Raw genomic sequence first — 19,498 nt, forward strand, 5'->3', positions numbered from 1 at the left:
ATAATCAAATCCGTGAATCATCAAATCCTCAAACATGGAGGGATGAGTGTGTGTGTGTGTGCATATATATATATATATATTTGTGGGTTTTTGGGCTAGGTGTTCATGTTCCAGAAGAGTTTATCCCTGACGTTTCGCCTGCATCTGTGGCTGGCATTTTCTAGAGAGAGAGAGAGAGAGAGAGAGAGAGTTTTATCTTGTTAAAATGCATTTTATTCTTTTAAATAACTGTTTTTCATTCTGTAATAATTTAATTCCTTTTCAATGTACTTTCCCCCCCTGTGTTTTTAGGGGGGCGAGTTTGGAGGCCTAAAATGCCCTGAGAGGAGGGCAGGGAGAAGGGGAGGGAGGCTGAGGTGGGACCGTAGGCCTTCCCTTCATGAAGGATGGGAAGCCATTCCTCCCTTTCACGAAGGGAAGGGAGGAAGTGGCCAGGTAGCAGTGGGCGCCTGAGGCGCTCCAGGGAGGAGCCAGCCAGGGCCTTGAGAGGGAGGCAGTTCCGGGGCCGGTTTATGGAGGAGCCATAGGGCCAGTGAGGGAGGCAGACGGGGACCATGCAGCCGCCGCCTCGCAAAGTAAGTGCTGCCCAAAGCTTTGTCCCTCTCTGGGAAGAGGCTGCCTGGCTTGGGCCTCCAGACACGAAGGGAGCCCCTCTGTGGCCCCGACGGGGAGCCAAGCAGGGCCCAAGCACGGCAGCCTCTTCCCAAACTATGAGCTTCCCTCAGAAAACTTCGCTGTGTGTTTTCCTGCAAGGCATTGGCTTGGACTACATGGCCTTTAAGACGCCCCCCTCCGACTTTAAAGCCGGGCTGTAATAGTCCCCAAACTGGGCTCTTTTAAAGGGATTTTTTTGGACTCCAGTACCCAGAATCCCTGGCTATTGGCCCCCGTGGCTGAGGCTTCTGGGAGATGAAGTCCAAAATTCTCTTAATGAGCACAGTTTGGGGAACACTGGGACTAAAGTCAATGACAGTACTGTACTTAGGGAAAGCATCCTTGCCCATAAGGAAACTTTGGAGAATACAGTACTTGCTCATAGGGAAACATTGGGGGATACTTGCCCATAGGGAAGCATTGGGGGATACTTGCCCATAGGGAAGCACTGGGGGATACTTGACCATAGGGAAGCATTGGGGGATACTTGACCATAGGGGAGCATTGGGGGATACTTGCCTATAGGGAAGCACTGGGGGATACTTGCCCATAGGGAAGCATTGGGGGATACTTGCCCATAGGGAAGCACTGGGGGATACTTGCCCATAGGGAAGCACTGGGGGATACTTGCCCATAGGGAAGCATTGGGGGATACTTGCCCATAGGGAAGCATTGGGGGATACTTGCCCATAGGGAAGCATTGGGGGATACTTGACCATAGGGAAGCATTGGGGGATACTTGCCCATAGGGGAGCACTGGGGGATACTTGCCCATAGGGGAGCACTGGGGGATACTTGCCCATAGGGGAGCACTGGGGGATACTTGCCTATAGGGGAGCATTGGGGGATACTTGCCCATAGGGGAGCATTGGGGGATACTTGCCCATAGGGAAGCACTGGGGGATACTTGCCTATAGGGGAGCATTGGGGGATACTTGCCCATAGGGAAACATTGGGGGATACTTGCCCATAGGGAAGCATTGGGGGATACTTGCCCATAGGGAAGCATTGGGGGATACTTTCCCATAGGGGAGCATTGGGGGATACTTGCCCATAGGGAAGCATTGGGGGATACTTGTCCATAGGGAAGCATTGGGGGATACTTGCCCATAGGGAAGCATTGGGGGATACTTGCCCATAGGGAAGCATTGGGGGATACTTGCCCATAGGGAAGCATTGGGGGATACTTGCCCATAGGGAAGCACTGGGGGATACTTGCCCATAGGGAAACATTGGGGGATACTTGCCCATAGGGAAGCACTGGGGGATACTTGCCCATAGGGAGGCATTGGGGGATACTTGCCCATAGGGAAGCACTGGGGGATACTTGCCTATAGGGAAGCATTGGGGGATACTTGCCCATAGGGAAGCACTGGGGGATACTTGCCCATAGGGAAGCATTGGGGGATACTTGCCCATAGGGAAACATTGGGGGATACTTGCCCATAGGGAAGCACTGGGGGATACTTGCCCATAGGGAAGCATTGGGGGATACTTGCCCATAGGGAAACATTGGGGGATACTTGCCCATAGGGAAGCACTGGGGGATACTTGCCCATAGGGAAGCATTGGGGGATACTTGACCATAGGGGAGCATTGGGGGATACTTGCCCATAGGGAAACATTGGGGGATACTTGACCATAGGGAAGCATTGGGGGATACTTGCCCATAGGGGAGCATTGGAAACATATCACAGTGATTCTCTGTGGGCAAGTATGGTTTCCCTATGGGCAAGTACTACTGTCATTTGTTTTTGTACATCCCTTTAATTCCTGCTATTCTACGTAGGGAACATGGTGCTCCCCATGTGCCTTTGGTTGTTGTGTGCCTTCAAGTAATTTTTGATTTCTGGCTAGACTTGGTCCTCTTTTTCCATTTCCATCTTCTGTCCAGGAGGAATTTTTAAACATCCTCTATTTGGAGCACGGCTAATAAGCAAGACATTTTCTTTGATATATGAGCGTTTGATATATGAGTGTCCCTCCATTATTATTCCACCACCACCCCCCTCGAATATCCTCCATTTTTGTGGCACCTTGTCCTCCCTTTGTGGTTATTAGGACATGGTCTGGTCACCCTGCTTATGGCGATCCTAAGGTGAAGCTATCATGGAGTTTTCTTTCTTGGCAACTTTCTTGTTGTTGTAGTTGTTGTGTGTCTTCAAGTCCTGTTGGGTTTATGACAACCCAAAGGCAAACCTATCACAGGGTTTTCTTGGCAAGCTTCTACAGAGGGGGTTTGTCATTGCCATCCCCTGAAGCTGAGAGATTGTGACTTGCCCAAGGACGCTCAGTGGGTTTTTGTGCTCAGGTAGGGATGGATTTGTAATTGGTTGACTGTCTGAACACAAAGGGTGCTCAACATTGGCTCCTTTTCATCCTGGAGAGAAGTGACCAGTGGGGTCCCACAGGGCTCTGTCCTGGGGCCAATACTGTTCAACATCTTTATCAATGACTTGGATGGCAGAATTGGGGGCATACTCATCAAATTTGCAGATTACACCAAACTAGGAGGAGTAGTTAATACCCCAGAGGACAGGATCAAAATTCAAAATAACCTTAATAGATTAGAAAGTTGGGCCAAAGCTAACAAAATGAATTTGAACACGGAGAAATGTAAGGTACTGCACTTAGGGCGGAAAAATGAAATGCACAGATATAGTTTGGGGGACACCTGGCTGAACGAAACTACATGTGAAAGGGATCTGGGAGTCCAAGTAGACCACAAGTTGAACATGAACAACAGTGTGATGTGTCAGCTAACAAAGCCAATGCGATTTTAGGCTACATCAACAGAAGTATAGTGTCTAGATCAAGGGAAGTAATAGTGCCACTATATTCTGCTCTGGTCAGGCCCCACCTGGAATATTATGTCCAGTTCTGGGCACCACAATTTAAAATGGATGTTGAGAAACTGGAGCATGTCCAAAGGAGAGCAACTAAAATGGCAAAGGATCATGCCCTATGAGGAACGACTTAGGGAGCTGGGGATGTTCAGCCTGGAGAAGAGAAGGTTAAGAGGTGATATGATAGCCTTGTTTAAATATTTGAAGGAATGTCATATTGAGGAGGAAGCAAGCTTGTTTTCTGTTGCTCCAGAGACTAAGACCCAGAGCAATGGATGCAAACTACAGGAATAGAGATTCCACCTCAACATTAGAAGGAACTTCCTGACAGTAAGAGCTGTTCGACAGTGGAACAAACTCCCTTGGAGTGTAGTGGAGTCTCCTTCCTTAGAGGTCTTTAAACAGAGTCTGGATGGCCATCTGTCAGGGATGCTTTGATTTGGATTTCCTGCATGGCAGGGGGTTGGACTGGATGGCCCTTGTGGTCTCTTCCAACTATTATTAGTCTATGATTCTATGATTCTATGAACCTTGGAGTCCCAGAGTTGTGGTCCAACACTCACACCACTACATTACACTGGCCCTCTGGGCTACAACACCCGTAACACCTGATTCCTTGGCCATGCTGTTGATGGGAGCTGTAATACTTTGGGTTCATGCCCCCTCCCTCTCTCCCTCCCTCTGTCTCTCTGTGGACTACCCAGGGCATCAAAGGTTGCCTCCAAACTGCAGAAATAATCTGGTTTGACACCACTTTAACCCCTATGGTTCCATGCTATGAAATTCTGAGAGTTGTATTTTGTTGTGGCACCAGAGCTTTGCTCTTCTCTCGGAAGGGGGGGGGGGCTCTCAGAGCTTTCCTCTGGTGCCACAGTAAACTACAACTCCCAGAATTCCATAGCATGGAGCCGTGGCAGTTAAAGTGGTGTCATTATTAAAGTAGTGGATTATTGCTGCAGTGTTGAGGCAGCCAAAATCATTCTTAGCAGTTACATTGGATTTTAGACTGTTCAAGGCACTTGGCTCACACAATCTTGTAGTCCTTCCAACTTGCCCCTTTTGCAAAAGTTGGGCAAAGAGTCCCATGCCAAATGCAGAACCCTTTCTGAGTCCATACCTGGCAAAGTTGGAACCAGGGGAGCTGCTCATGGTCTTTTCTGCCTTTATCCACTATTACAATACAGCCCCTGTGAACAATGCCTTTTCAGGCTCTCTGGCCTCCTGCAGAAGGAGGTTGTTGCTGTTCGGTATTGGTGCTTTTCCCTCAGTGCCACAGTTCCTTCTCTCTTTGTGCATTATCACTATTGTGCACTATCACAGTACTACTGTGCTCCTGTTCACTCTCGGTGGAACTGTTGGTGCAGCTTCCCCCTCTGTCGCTCTGTAGCCAGGGATAGTGCCATGACATGGTGCCAAATCTGTTTCCTTTGCAGGTTAAATTGACTCAAGAGGTGAAGGTACATTTAGCAGAACAGCTGTCCAGTCTGCAGAACAAGCAACAGAGGGAGCTGGAGCTCCTTGAGGACATCAGGTAACAAGCTGCGGCAGAAGGAGGTCAGAATTTGGAAGCAGGAGAGGAGGAGAAAGGGACCACCATGCTGTATGATATGCTGCAGCTCACTTTGTGGACTATTGTTGTTGTGTGCCTCCAAGTCATTTTTGACTTATGGTGACCCTAAGGTGACTCTGTCATAAGCTTTTCTTGGCAAGTTTCTTCAAAGGGTGTTTGCCATTGCTGTCCTTTGAGGCTGAGAGAGTGTGACTTGCCCAAGGTCACGCAGTAGGTTTTTATACTCTAGTGGAAATTGAACCCTGATCTCCAGAGTCATAGTCCAACACTCAAACCACTACACCATGTTGGCTCTCTTACTTTATGGACCACCCACCGCCTATACCCTACAACTCCCAATAGCCCCCTTCCTCAAGAGGCCTGACATTTCAAGAGCAATAGCCTTAAGGCAGAGAAAGCAGCATGCCTGCTTATATCCATCCAGCTCTGACATCTGTGTGGATACTGTGTACCTGAATCTAGTCACCACATGATGCAAGTGACATTAGTCCAATCAGGCAGTATAGGTGTTGGAGCCATATTTAAATGCTGGCATCAATTTCTCTCCTCATCGGTAAAGCATGTTAACATTTCAGAGGCAAGCAGCTGTGTCCATTGCTCATCTCCATAAACATGCACACACCTCAGCCATATGGGTCGAAATGATAAAAGTTTGCTTAGTTGGGGCATTCTTTGGAATCTCTCCTTTGCCACGTGTGTTGTGTAGTTTTGTGATTCTTTTGAGAAATCATTATTTTAAAAATCTTACTGTTTCTTACGTCTGTCTACTGAGGAGAGAGATGTCTTCTGGGAGATGGAGCAGCTTTAACTTTATTTTTAGCCCTTTTTAGCTGATAATTACATATTGTATTAAAGCTGCTTTCTCTGCTGGGTAAAATATAGGAATACTTGTGTCTTTTCTGAACAGAGATAAAATGTCTCAAGCAGTGGCTGCATTGTATGCCAGGCTGGTTTGTTTGTTTGTTTGGTGGCTGGAATTCCACCACTGCTGAAGATACAAGAAATCTAGAGAACTTTGTCTTGGACACCCCCACCTACTCTCTCTCTCTCTCTCTCTCTCTCTCTCTCTCTCTCTCTCACACACACACACACACACACACACACGCACACACACTAGATGACTGTGGGTGCATCCACACTGCAGAAATAATCCAGTCTGACACACTAACTGCCATATCTCAGTGCTGTGAACTTTTCTCTGTCTGGTGCCACAACTAACTACAGATCCTAGAATTCCATAGTAATGAGCCATGGCAATTAAAGCATTGTCAAACTGGATATTTCTGCAGTGCAGATGGAGGCTTAGATTCAGCGCCAGAATGATGGGACTGCAGAATTGCTCAGGGTCTGTTGTTATCTCTTTTCAGGTCCTACAGCAAGCAGAGATCAGCCATTGAGAGAGAGTATGGACAGGTGAGACAATGAAAGGATTCTGAGCTGCCTTTTTGAAGTATATTTTGGGTTCCAATTTTGATAATGTTCCTGATGAGGAAACAATTGTTTTACAAATAGCACAACTTGTAGCTACCAGCCTTGCCCATAACCCTGACCCCAATTTATGTTTCCAATTAACATGTGGTGTTAAGAGATAGACGTGAGTTGGCTTATCCATCCATTATTTGCTAGCACTTTTTCTTGGCTGAAAGAAGTTACCCAGGGGGCACAGACACATCATTGGAGCTGCCAGCCAGTGAATCTGAGGTCAGACATGATAATCCCTTAATGCTCAAGACTGTAGGTGTTTACTCTAACAGGGGTTAGTTGAGCTTCTTCTTGAAGCCAGTGATCCTAAAGAGCAAGTTGCAGATATTTCTTAAGACTCTTTAAACCTGGAAGTCAGATTCCTTGTGATCAAAGTAAGTGAACTCAACCATATCAGTGCAAAGTTTTATGTACTCAGGGTACCCAGCTGTACTACAATGTGTTGTAATAACTACATGTGGCCTTTAGCCACGCAGTGGTACTGTATTGTGCTATAGAAAGGCCTTGAAGAACACAGTGAGGTTCAATCCAACATGGATAGAAGGCAGACCTTTCTTTGCAGCAGAACTACAAGAGGCTTCTGTGCTTTCCATTTTGTATCTCCATCATACTGCTGCTGAAAGAATCCTACCCTTTAGCACCATTGCTCCTGCCCAGTCTCTTCCCTTGTTTGCATCTTGATTTTTTTTATAGAAATACATGCCTTTCCTTAGCTGTCCTCTCTGAGGCCCTTAACCCAGCATCACTAGAGGGGTACAGATTGCACCAGGTGATACCCCAGAGCAGGGTGTCACCCAGTAGGGTGCTACACCCAGAGGGACTGGCATGGCTACCGGGAAAGCAAGAAAGGGAGCTTTCCTGCTTGCCCAGCAGCAGCACCAAACGCTACATGGGCTCTCTGGCGACCACAGCACAGTCCCCCTCAGTAGTGGTGGCTGCTGGGTGAAGGGTAGCTTCATTCAGGGTCCAACATGCCTGGAGTCAGGCTCGATCCTGAAGGCCTTTGGGGTGCTGTCTTCAGAGTTCCTGAAGGCCTCTGGGAGTGAGGGTTCTGGCCAGGTGTGGGGGCAAGGCAACTTGCCGCCACCGCCACCACCACACTGGGTGACACCAAGCTGAGGGATGCCCTTGTCGCCTGAAGTTCCACACTATTATTGTAAGAGTAAAGAAGTAAAATGACCCCTTTCTGTACTATATTATTCCTGTGTGTTTGGTTTGCTGCTGTTCTGTCCAATACCAACCTTCTGTTCCTCTCAGTTTTGATTCATAGGGATATTTTACTGCCCATCTAAGTTTGCCTCTTGAAACAACAGGTCAGTGTACAGTACTTATGTCACCCATTTCATACATACATGACTGCCAATGCGCATCCATAATTAAGGCTCTAAATCTAAATTCCACACCTGAATGATGGGTGTGTTCATAAATCTTGGGCTGATTACAAAAAGAGGTGCTTGTGATTGTGTAAGATCTTTCAGTTGTAAATTAAATCTTCTTTTCAATTTAAAGTCTCTCATTAGGTTAGTGCATTAAATTCCTCTACTTCATGTCCTGTGCTGAGGATAAAGATTGAATGAAACAGAATAAGTGGTGCCATTCTGTTTCACCCAGTGCAGCTTCCCCAAGAAGGGAGCATGGGATTTTGAGAGGCCCCAAACCAGGAAGTGGGCAGGCAAATACCAGAGGAAGACTCAGGGCTGTTTTCATACTAATCTTTCTTTTATTAGTAAAGGTTTTTCATTATAAGTACTAAAAAGAAATTGCGAAGAAAAATAGAAGCATAAATGTTCCGACACACGTGTACAGTGTGCCCTTGCCTTTTGCTGGGGATCTGTTCTGGACCCCTCCATGTAAGGCAAATTGTGCGTATGCTTGAGCCCCATTGAAAATAATGGGGTTTGTGCATGGCGCGCAATGTGTGCACGCCATTCTCCCATCACACGGCTTTCAGCTTAAACTGAAAGCCCCATAAAAGGTGCCCGCATATGATGCGGGCACACTGTATTTCTTTTGGGTGGTACAAACTGGTGGGAAGTAAAAAGAGGCTGCCAGTGCCTAATTAATTTATCTGTTGGTGCAATCATGGGCCTCCGCAGACTGACTGAAAATCTAATCTTTTTTTCATTCAAGAGAGATGAGAATGAAAGAATGGAAGGTAGGTCTTTGGACATTAGCATAGTTACTGTTATTTTACATACCATTGTGGACAGTTAATGGATAGCATTCTATTCACGTGATTCTTCACAAATAAGAGGTGCACAGTATTTTAGGAAAAGGTGTTTTTCATGCAAGTTGATTTTTCATCAGTTGCATGATTTTGTACTGATCCATTGTTCTGAGATAAGGTAGTGATAATCTTCTTTGCAGAGACTTTGGCAGACAATGGACAGGATTATTAACTATTTATTATACTTTACTCCTGCTCTTCACTTAAAAAAGGAAAATAGCCCATTACAGAGAACATAGAGAATCTCCCATCCAAACATTGGCTAGACTTTCTCTGGGTTTTCCAGGCTATGTTGCCACGTTCTGGAAGATTTTATTCCTGATGTTTCGCCTGCATCTGTGGCTGGCATCTTCAGAGGGTGATGGCATGGAAGTATGTGGGGTATATATACTTGTGTGACCCTTGGTTGGGAGTAAATGATTTACATGTTAACCACCCTCTGAAGATGCCAGCCACAGATGCAGGCGAAATGTCAGCAATAAAATCTTCCAGAACGCAGCCACATAGCCCCGAAAACCCACAGAAAACTATGGACGCCAGCCATGATAGCCTTCAACTTCACATTGGCTAGACATGTTTAGCTTTAAATATGCTGTCCAGTCTGGTCAAAACTGGCAATGCAAATGGTGATACCAAGGTGTAGTGACAGGTGGGGGAGGGCAAATGAAGGCATTACCTCCTCAGATAACAATTTTGCCCTCCAAAATGAATGTTTCCTTCTGTTAAAGCTCTTTTATAGTGACCAATGACCCAGCACTTTTGCCCCTCTATTTTTGTCTGTGCCTAGACCTCTTCTAATAAACCCTCTGCACACCAGTTGGAACCGCTGTGTTTCAGGGTTTTTTGGTGGCCATTTGGAGTGGAGGGCTGAATGAGAGCTAGCTGTCATATTTGCAGAGGTTCCAATGAGAGGGAGCTAACTCATGATGGTGTTCTTAGTTACTCATTTTGAACCATGTTCATGGACAAAAAATTAGGTTGCAAACAGTTAACGAAAATTAATGATATGTTTATTTTCAGGCATTGCAGAGACTAGTAAGTCAGTTCCAGAAGAGAGACTGGCAGCGTGGCTGGACTGTCACAAACAACTCCAGGTGCTTTTATAGTGAAATCACTGGGGCTCATGATTTAGTGGTTTTAAAAAAGAGAGTATTGGAAGAGATACTGGGATAACAGAAACTATGAAAGTGGATTTCTGCTTATATTCTTTTCCCTGGCGAAAGGGGTGCAGTCAATACATATAGAACTTGGCCTAAGGAAGCAACTTGGTCTCCTAGCAGTCTCCAGAGTCCATCACTGGTAAAAGCTGCTTTTAAGAGAATGTGCTTGACCAAATAGCAGTATCACTGCCTTTAATTTCATCTCTGCATGCATCTGGGAAAATGTGACTTAATTTTTTTTCTGTTCCCTTCTTTGAATGCAGTTGTGGCTGAAAACAGTCTGATTGCCTCTCTTGTCATCTGTTTTACCTGTAATGTTGCTGAAACCATCTTTGAAGAAAGTGTGATATCTTTTGAAATTAAATTGTATTTTACATCTTCTGTACCAGTATGTTTGTATGAGTGTGACTGCCTATGAATTTGGGTGCTAGAGGCAAGGGTCCCCTGGATTACTGTTCATCTAAAGATTATTAGAGAGAAAAGAGGTGCTGTTAGCTGGAAGGTGAAGAGCCAAAGGTGAAGGTAAAGATGCACTGCAGTATGTCCGAGCATTGCTAAGAGGAGAAGGGGAGGGAAGGAAATCAGCAGGAGGGCAGTGGAGATCAGAAGAGCATAAGGAACAAGGTAGAAGAGGCATGACTGGCAGAAAAAAAGCAACCAGACCTTGAAAACAAAACCAGATTGTCTCAAGAAGCCATTCCTTTATCTTGCCTTCAAGCTGCAGATTTCAGTTATGGCATTCTGGAATTCAGCCCAAGTGGCAGCAGCAACTTCTCAGAGGCTTTGGGTATGGTCTAAAGATAGAAGGGTTGATGCAACAGATAAAAGGGTTGGTGCAATAAAGCATAAGCATTGGGCCCGGATGGGGGTTTGTGGACAAAGCTGTTAGGCTGAGAGCTCAGGAAGTGGTTTTACTGCACCAGAGGCCACTGAGAGGAATCATCATAACAATATATAAATAGTCACACAATCCTTTAGGGACACATCTGAAGCAGGAGGCAGACAGGCTGTGCTCCACTCAGCTTGTTTCTTGGTGCAGTGATAGCCAAGAAATGGAAAACCCATGGGCTCCTAGAGAACAGTGTACTGTTGGTACCCCTGGAAATTGCTTTAAGGGTCATTGAGAGCTGGTTATATCTTGGCTTTCTGTGATATTTCTGCAGGAGCATATTTGCAGTCTGGAAGAGCATGATGGATGGTACCACCTCCTTGAGCCAGGCCAGGGTTGCTGCCTCAGACAACTATCGTACTGTGAGCATAGAGGCAACTAAAACAGCTCGGCTGTCAAAAGAGCACTTGTTCAAAAAGGTACACTGGGATGGGATAGAGCCAGCCAAATCCTTCAACTAGCCCTTCTAGGGGTTGGGAAACTGTGTAGGACTGTACAAAGAATCAAATTGAATAGGTGCTCGGGTCTTGAGGAGCAGCTGCTGGCAGAAGGCAGGATGGTGCCTCTAATCTTGACCTCCTAACCCCACCCTCCACAGGGCATGGAGCAGTTACTGAACATACAAGTTGAGCTGCAAGAGACAGTGAAGGAAGTGAGCAAAACCAAGAAGCATTACACACAGATCCAGCGGGCCAATGAAGTAGCCAGGGAAAAGGCTGCTGATGTGGATGCCAGGTGAGCTTCCAGTGCTGTACTGAGTAGAGAGGAGAATTCAGGAGTGCAGTAGGAAGGGCCCACTGTTCTGCAGGGGGGCAGAGTTACCTTGCTCTCCTAGGTCAGTTGTTTTTCATTAACTTTCTTGTTCTGAGGCCTCTCTGTGGCTTATTCTTTGGAGGTCTGTGAAAGTTGATGTCTATTCTTTTCCCCACAGGCTCAGGAAGAGTGATCACGGCATATTTCATACCAAAACCAGCTTGCAAAAGCTCAGTGCCAAGGTCAGAGACCCAATCTGCCAGCTGTTGCAAAATGATAAGCTGCAAAGGCCTGGGACACCTAGATGTGGAGAATTGGGCTGGCAGGGTGTTTGCAGGTGTAGGTTGTGAGACTGATGAAGGACTTGTAAAATATAGCACGCATGGCTGTCTGTTCCTTTCATTGCAGTTCTCTGTGCAGCTGGCAGAGAATTCACAGCAGTTGGTGATGGCACGAAATGAGTACCTCTTGACTCTGGCAGCTGCTAGTGCCCATCTGGGACACTACTACCATGAAGAGCTGCCAATTGTTTTGAAGGTAGGAACTCTCTTCTTTGGCTGCACACAATCCTTCTCACTTTCCATACTGTGCTTTAGAATCATAGTGTTGGAAAAGGCCCCATAGGCTATCAAGCCTAAGCCCAACACAGGAACCCAAGCTACAGCATTCCCAGCAGGTAGCTATCCAGTCTCTTTTTGAAGATGTCCAGAGAAGGAGATTCCACCACCTGTCTAGGTCATTGGTTCTACTGCTGAACCACTCTTACCATGAAGATATTCCTTCTAATGTTCAACTGAAATCTACCTTCCTGTACGTTAAAACCATTAGATCTGATTCTGTCCTGTTGCACAGCAGAAAATAAATCTGCACCCTCCTCTCTGTAACAGCCCTTTAGATATTTAAAGAATGCAATCTTGCCATCCCTCTGTCTTCTCTTCACTAGGGTAAGTATGCCCAACTCCCTCAACCTTGTCTCATTCTTACTGTACTTTTCCAAACCTGTTCCAACCTGTCTATATCCTTGTTAAAGTTATGTGCCAAAAACTAAACACCGTGCTCCAGATGAGGCCTGACTAGTGCAGAATATAGTGGGACTATTATTTCTCTTAATCTGGAAACTATGGTTCTATTAATGCAGGCTAAAATATTATTTGCCTTCTTTGCTGCAGCATCATAATGCCGCCTTCTGTTCAACTTATGATCAACAATAATTTCAATTTTTTAAAATGTTTCAATAAAAAATTAAAAATAATAATAATTTGAAATTTCCACATGTACTGCTGCTAAACCAAGTATTCACTATCACATACCTACAAATTTGGTTTTTGTTAGCTGAATGTAGAATTTTTCATTTATCTTTGTTGAATTTCATTCTATTAGCTTAAGCCCAATTTTCTAGTTTACCAAATTTCTTTTAAATTTTGTTCCTATCTTCAAGTGTGCTAGCTACTCCTCCCAGTTTTGTATCATCTGCAGACTTGATAGGGATTCCCTCTACCCCTCATCTAAGTCACTGATAAAAATGTTGCCTGTTGGCCCCAGAACAGAACCCTACAGCACTCCATTCGAGAACACCTTGCAGTTTAAAGTGCTGACATTGATGATGACTCCTTAAACATGATTTTCCAACCTATTATGGAGCCATCTGATGGTGTTTCCATCTATTACAAATTTAAGGTAGTTTGCTAATCAAAATATATCTTGATCTGATGCTTTGCTGAAATCCAGATAAATGACATCTATAGCATTCTCACCATCTACTAAATTAATTTGGCAAGATTTGTTCTTGATAAACCCATGTTGGCCTATTTGTCACTGCATTGTCATCCAGATGATGGCAGGCAGATTAGCATTGAAGTCAGGCTAACTGATCTTAGTTCCCTCAATCTTCTTTCCCCCCTTTTTAAACAGAAGGACATTTGCTGTTTTCCAGTCCTTTGGTGACTCATTTGTTCTCCAGAATTTCTATAAAAATGATGGCAAGTGGTTCAGAGTTCAGCAAGTTCCTTCAGTAACTAGGCTGCCCCTAGACTCTAGAAATCCTTGCCCAGGGAGACCAGAATGGCTCCTTCCTCAATTACCTTCCTCCGACAAGCAAAAATCTCCTTTTCAGACAGGCTTTCAAAACAGAAAGCTTTTAAAGAATAGCCTGGGTTGCTATATTGTTTTAATATATTTTAAACATTTTAATCTTCTTAAAGTATTTGTAATCTCCTGTAATTATTGTAGTAATTTAATTCTGTTTTAATGTACTATTTTTGTATGTTTTTATTTGTATCATTTTTTAACGTTGTAAGTCGCCCTGAGTCCCAGTCCTTATTACCTCTTATTAAGAAACCTGAGCCCCAGTCTTAATACCAGTTATTAAGAAACCTTCATGACAGCAAAGGTCTCACCTTGGTTTCCACATATTTATTTAATTAATTACTTTGTTGTCTACCACTCATGATGGGTCTCTAGCCAGACAAACCAATATCTTATATATGAGGTTAAGAATAAGTTTTGAGGTGAAATGCATGTGTGTTGTATATTCAACTGAAAAGATCATATATTTGGGCTGCTAATAATTTTAATCATCCAAATTTCAAGACATTGTAAGAGGAATCCCATCTCAGACATCTAGTCTTGACATGGGGTAAGAAGTTAAGTTGCTTGCAACAGGTGCCAAACTGTCTATGACATCTTTCTAATGCCATTGCTACTCATTTAATACCCCATCAGTGGTCTGATTATCATTCATTAAGCACACTCAGTTAACCTTCCATATTGAAACTTATACTTGCCTGTATAAGATATGAGTTATCTATCCACTATCCCCACCCCACAGGAGTGCTGCTAGTCATTGTCAGCCCCTATAGCAATTGGCTGGGACTGGATTGATTTTTGTCTTTTTATCTGCCAAGGCTTTTGCTTCTGTACTGTCTGAGGTCCTGTACAGATGGGCTGAAAAGGACACCCTCGTCATGTGCGAGGGGTGCCCTCGGGGTGGCGCTTCTAGATGCCCCTCGCATGTGACAAGGGCATCAAAATGGCGGTGCCCTATACATACGGGCACCGTCATTGTTACACAAGCGCTGTGTGGCATCCACATGGTGCTGTGCAGCACTTGCGTAATGAGTGCGCCACCACTGCGGCGTAGAAAGAACCCGCTTTTTGCGGGTTATTTTTCCACCAGCAGGAAGCCTCACTGTTTGGCGGCTGAGGCTTCCCTCCAGTGGAAAAACAGGTGCCGGCAGGCCACACTTTTTGGGCGGTCTATACCCCGCCTGAATTAACAGTTACTCAGGTTATGCACAACACTTGCTTTGTGACGTTCCCCTCCATTGTGGCAATGGTATGGTTAGTTTGTTTTTACAAATAGCTGTGGAAAGTTGCAATCCAGAACAGAAAAGGTAATACTGGTAATGGGCTTGCTTATTTCTTTTATTATCACTCTTTTACCACTCAGAATTCCTTCCCCCAGCTGCCTTTCCACTAATCAAGAACAAGGTACAGGGGCTCTCTATTCCCTCCACCTCCAAAAGAACTCATGAATAGAAAAGTATCAGTGATGGTTAGAAGTATTCTTGAACAGCTAGAAAAACATTACATAGCCTCTCTCTTACACTAGTTTCTGATAAGGAGCTTATTGGTGTTGCTTTGTATTTTAAAAGTATGCATGCAGACTGAAGATTGGAGTGAAGATTTTGTGTATCTTGTCTCATCTTTTAAAAGGCTTTGCTTGCCTTATAGAATATTGGTTTATTTCTCTGTTCCCAAGATTTCACTTGAATCCAATTGTGCTTCCAGTTTCTTGTAAATATCAGCCTTCAAATATATCTCTGCCCTTATGTAGACCTGCCTCTTACGTGATCCCTATTTTTCCTTGGATCCTTGGACTCTGCAGAAGAGTGCTCTTCTTTCTGATAACAGTCCCCCAGTCTTGGTGGAACAAGCTGTTCTCCAACCTACCTCCTATCTTGTCTTTGCACCAATTAACTTGCTTTGATCCTTTCATCTCCAGATGCTAGATGGGGACCTTTATGAACGGCTCAGAGACCAGCTCACCCTGATTAACAAAACTGAATTAGAAGTCTGCCAAGGCACGCAAGAATTCTTTCAGGTTCTTCTGGATGAGTCTGCACAGGTAATCAATAGAATCATTGTATTTTTCTGTCTAGAAAACCTCAGTTCAGAAAGTGGGATGAGAAACATCCCTCCCTCCTACCACTATTTTACTGAAAGTTGGAGCCTTGTTGCTGATTGCTAGCTGATGATGTTAAGTTGGGTAATATGATCATGAACATTTTGCATCATTTCTAGTTTTTGCTCTGTGGCTTAGTAAGTGTGGTGCCTTGCTTAGTGACATTTGATTTTCCTTAGATGTAATGGTCCTTACCCAATACTTGTAGAAGCTAAATGTTATTTAAATGCCAAATTGGAATGGCAATAAAAAGAAAATGATACCTTCTTGTTAGACAACTCAGGTCTTTTCTATAAAAGGCCCAACTGGGTGCCATTCCCTTTTTCAAGCAACCAGCTGTTTATTGGCCTGTTCCCAACTTTTTGTGGAATACCCTGGGTGCCTATTTTAATTATTAATCCTCCAATCTCATATCCCTCCAAACATCCATGCCAGTTTTGCATGTTTTTGGGTGCCAAATCCTAGATTGCATACAGTGCGTCCGTGCTATACGTGGGCTTGTGCGAACAGCAAGCCCCGGATGTTAAAATGGCATGCATTTGAGTTGAGGTCCCACGGTTTTTGGCACCCACAGGGGGATCCAGAAGAGATCCCCCATGTATACCAAGGGCCCACTGTACTGTCAGACAAAAGTTTGTGTTTAAATACAACATGTAGGTTTATATATTGGGGTGAGGGAGGGAGCAGCAACAAATGTCTTTAACCGCAATACTCTAAAGTGCTATGTAAATAATTGCTAATTAAAGGGACGATTTTGGAAGAAGGGGAGGGATATAGATTTGTTGGCTCTGGAGTTTGCCTTTGAGTACTCCACACTGAGACACAGTAAGAGGAGTTTGGATTAACAGGAGAATATTTACATTTGAAATCTATTGATCACAGATGGTGTGGCCAAACTGTGAACTGAAAGAACTTGTCACCAACCTAGATATTTTGCACAAGTTTGGAGGGGTTGTGGGGGAGGTCATAGTTAATGCAGTTCTCATGGACACCTTTGGTTGCTCCTCCTTTGGATGATGTTGCCATTAGTTTTTTTCAAGCTTCTTGAAGACAGTGATGCTTACTTGCTCATCTGCTTCTGGGACACTCAGTGAGTGAACTACTGAAAGAGTGAAAGCCTTATCTGCTGCTAGTGTTGTGCTCAAAAAAGAGGATCAGAGACGGGTGGTGCGAACACAGAGAGAGAAAATGTAGGGAGAAGATGGTAATACAAGGGGTCCACAGAATTCTTGTAGGGCAAGAATAGCTGATAAATGAGATGCAAAGAAACCTGTAGAGGAAGAAAGTTGTGGGAAGACATTCAGAGAGAGAGAAAGAGAGCGAGGAACAACTGAGCATTGGGAGTGCAGAGAGGTCTCTGGAATAACGAAACAGAGTGGAAGTAATAGTTGAGGGTGGGCACCAACCTTTGGTGGTGCTGAGAGAGATCACAGAGAATTCAGTATTAGTTGAAGGAGATGACTACAGAAAACAGGTTAATAAGAAAATGCTAATGAAATTCCAGATGAAAATTGATGGTTTTCTGTGGCCAGTATAGTCTGGTTTCCTTGAGTGAGTGACTGAGTGAGTGAGTTAGTTTTTTAAAGAAAAAGTGAAGTGACCATTAGGTTTTTTTAGCCCTGTCCCCCTATCCCAGACTTGCCAGAGCCCATATTGCAAATGAGCTCTGGCATCTCATTTTCAGACAATTCTTCTTGACTTGTTTTCTTTTTCCTGCTTGTTCTTACAGGTCTGCCGGAAGGAGAATCTTCACCTCTTCCTGCAGGAAAATAATACTGCTTTCGCACCAATGGTCATACCATCTTTCCAGCCAGCAGGAGCTGACCAGGTGGTAAGAAAGGCAACAGTGATGTTTTCTTCACCCAAGTCTTGGGGGCAGAATGGTGCTTTCCAACAGGGCTATTAAATTAACTTTTATTCCCAGACATCACTCCTGGATACAGGTGGCAGTAATGCTGTGGATATTGGGCTGGAGAAGGAAGCACGCCGCTGGGCTGCTCGTGCAGCCAGAGATTATAAGATCCAAACTGTCAGTAAGGAGGTAAGACATTGCCTTTTTCAGTTTTGCAAGAGCAGTTCAAACTACTTGTGGTGGAGTTGCTAGTCAAGCTTGGCTTCCTGGCAGCTAATCACAGTTCAGGCAGACTACAAGGGAAGAGGCTGAGAATCTATAAATGCAGGATTGATGAACTAAACTAAACTAGAGCTCCCATCTCCACTGAAAGAGAACACTCCAGATGCCATTATTTTTTCCTGCCTACATTAAGAGTGCAGAGCTTATATACATCTCTGATCCTTGGAGGGCAAATTAACATTTCCAGGTTACATTGGCATGTTTAGGTATACCAGATGTGATGATGTGTCACTTCTGCTTATCATTTTGGCTGATTTGGGGATAATTTTTTTAAGTAGTTGGGGGATTCTTGGGGATGGGGCATTTTTTTTGTATATTAATAATAATAAGATTTATTTATATACCGCCCAATCACTGGGAATCCGGGCGGTTTACAACAGAGGGGATAATAGACGGTTCCCTGCCCTCAGGCTTACAATCTAAAAGACATGACACAAAAGGAGAAGGGAATGGTGAGGGGAGGAGGGGATCAAGTCCAGCATTCTTCTCTCCCTCTGAGGCCTGGACCAAGGCAGATGGACCGGAGGGAGGGCACTCTATCTTCAGGCTAGCCCTGGTGGAGCTAGCTTCACTGGCTTTCAAGCCAAAAAAATGGGTTGCTTGGTAGGGCTTCTTGATCACTGGGCGTTTTCAGAGGCTTCAGAACTGGGGTTCAGGAAACAAATGCAGCTTATGGCCATATTTTCCTATCCCTTCTCTGTCTGCACAGATCTTTGCTCCAGTTGCTATCATTCTGTTAACCTTATGGTTGTATGGCAATGAATGAGGGCTGATCCTAAAATGATCCCAAACTTCAGTTAGTCCAAAACAGGGTAGGAAGATTGTGAACAAGAACTGGCTCCCAATCTGTTTCTGAGACCAACTGAACATGTTGGTCCTAACCTTAAAAAGTGGCTGAGGCCAGATTGTTGTAAGGATAGCTTCCTCCCTTAGGTATCTGTCTGAATATTTTCTGAGACTCTTCTCCATGTGCCCTCACCCAGTGTGCTGTGATGCTTGACTAATAGGAAGTGAACCTTTTCAGTAATTGTCCTTTTACCCCCACAGAGCTCACTAGCATCCATGTTTTGGACTTTTCAATGCCATGTGAAGACCTTTTTATTATTTTGAGTTTGAATCTTAATACCTTCTAATGATCTGCTGATTTTTTTAAATATCGGGGTGGTGGTATTATTCTGCTCTTAATCTGTCTTTTTCTGCTGGCTTTTATCATGTATATAGATTTTAGTTTTTATATGATTGTGTCTCTTGAATTGTAAGATTCCCCAAGCGACTGGTTGGTGTTTGGCAACATATTGATCTTGTAAATGACTGTAAATGAAGGGTTCCGTGGCAGCTACAGTTCTAGCTGGAGATAAACTATGGGCCAGGCACTGGGCAGTGGATTCCTCATTTAACGCTGTTGAAATCATTCTCCTTTTGCATTTTCTTCATGGTATAAAGGAACACAGATTGGGGGATCATATTGCTTCTAAAGTTCTTAAAACACTTGTGCCCCAATAATTTATTTCAGTATTGGAAACACTGTAGTTCACTGTGAAAGTATTGAATCCAGGAAACTTCTTAGCTTCCCTAGAGTAGATTGAACCTTGCCTGCATA

General features: G+C 44.3%; 1 protein-coding gene across 2 annotated transcripts in view; it reads left to right on the plus strand.

The window, feature by feature from the left end:
• Window positions 1-396: 396 nt before the first annotated feature.
• Window positions 397-19,498, plus strand: part of LOC149316753 (F-BAR and double SH3 domains protein 1-like) — a 34,349-nt gene continuing 15,247 nt past the window's right edge. The window contains exons 1-11 of one of the 2 annotated variants that reach the window (XM_089516172.1): window positions 397-575; window positions 4,934-5,031; window positions 6,438-6,483; window positions 9,800-9,873; window positions 11,103-11,247; window positions 11,427-11,563; window positions 11,760-11,823; window positions 11,990-12,118; window positions 15,585-15,707; window positions 17,494-17,595; window positions 17,689-17,805. In XM_089516172.1, coding sequence (XP_089372298.1) covers window positions 555-575; window positions 4,934-5,031; window positions 6,438-6,483; window positions 9,800-9,873; window positions 11,103-11,247; window positions 11,427-11,563; window positions 11,760-11,823; window positions 11,990-12,118; window positions 15,585-15,707; window positions 17,494-17,595; window positions 17,689-17,805 — 1,056 coding nt within the window. In that variant the 5' untranslated portion in view covers window positions 397-554. Of the gene's footprint in view, window positions 576-4,933; window positions 5,032-6,437; window positions 6,484-8,680; window positions 8,708-9,799; window positions 9,874-11,102; window positions 11,248-11,426; window positions 11,564-11,759; window positions 11,824-11,989; window positions 12,119-15,584; window positions 15,708-17,493; window positions 17,596-17,688; window positions 17,806-19,498 lie in introns of those variants that run through there. The other variant, XM_089516173.1, reaches the window with a different exon arrangement.

This window comes from Sceloporus occidentalis, unplaced genomic scaffold (genome assembly GCF_023333645.1).
Source record: "Sceloporus occidentalis isolate IW3139 unplaced genomic scaffold, rSceOcc1.0.p SCAF_3, whole genome shotgun sequence".
Classification (NCBI taxonomy): domain Eukaryota; kingdom Metazoa; phylum Chordata; class Lepidosauria; order Squamata; family Phrynosomatidae; genus Sceloporus; species Sceloporus occidentalis.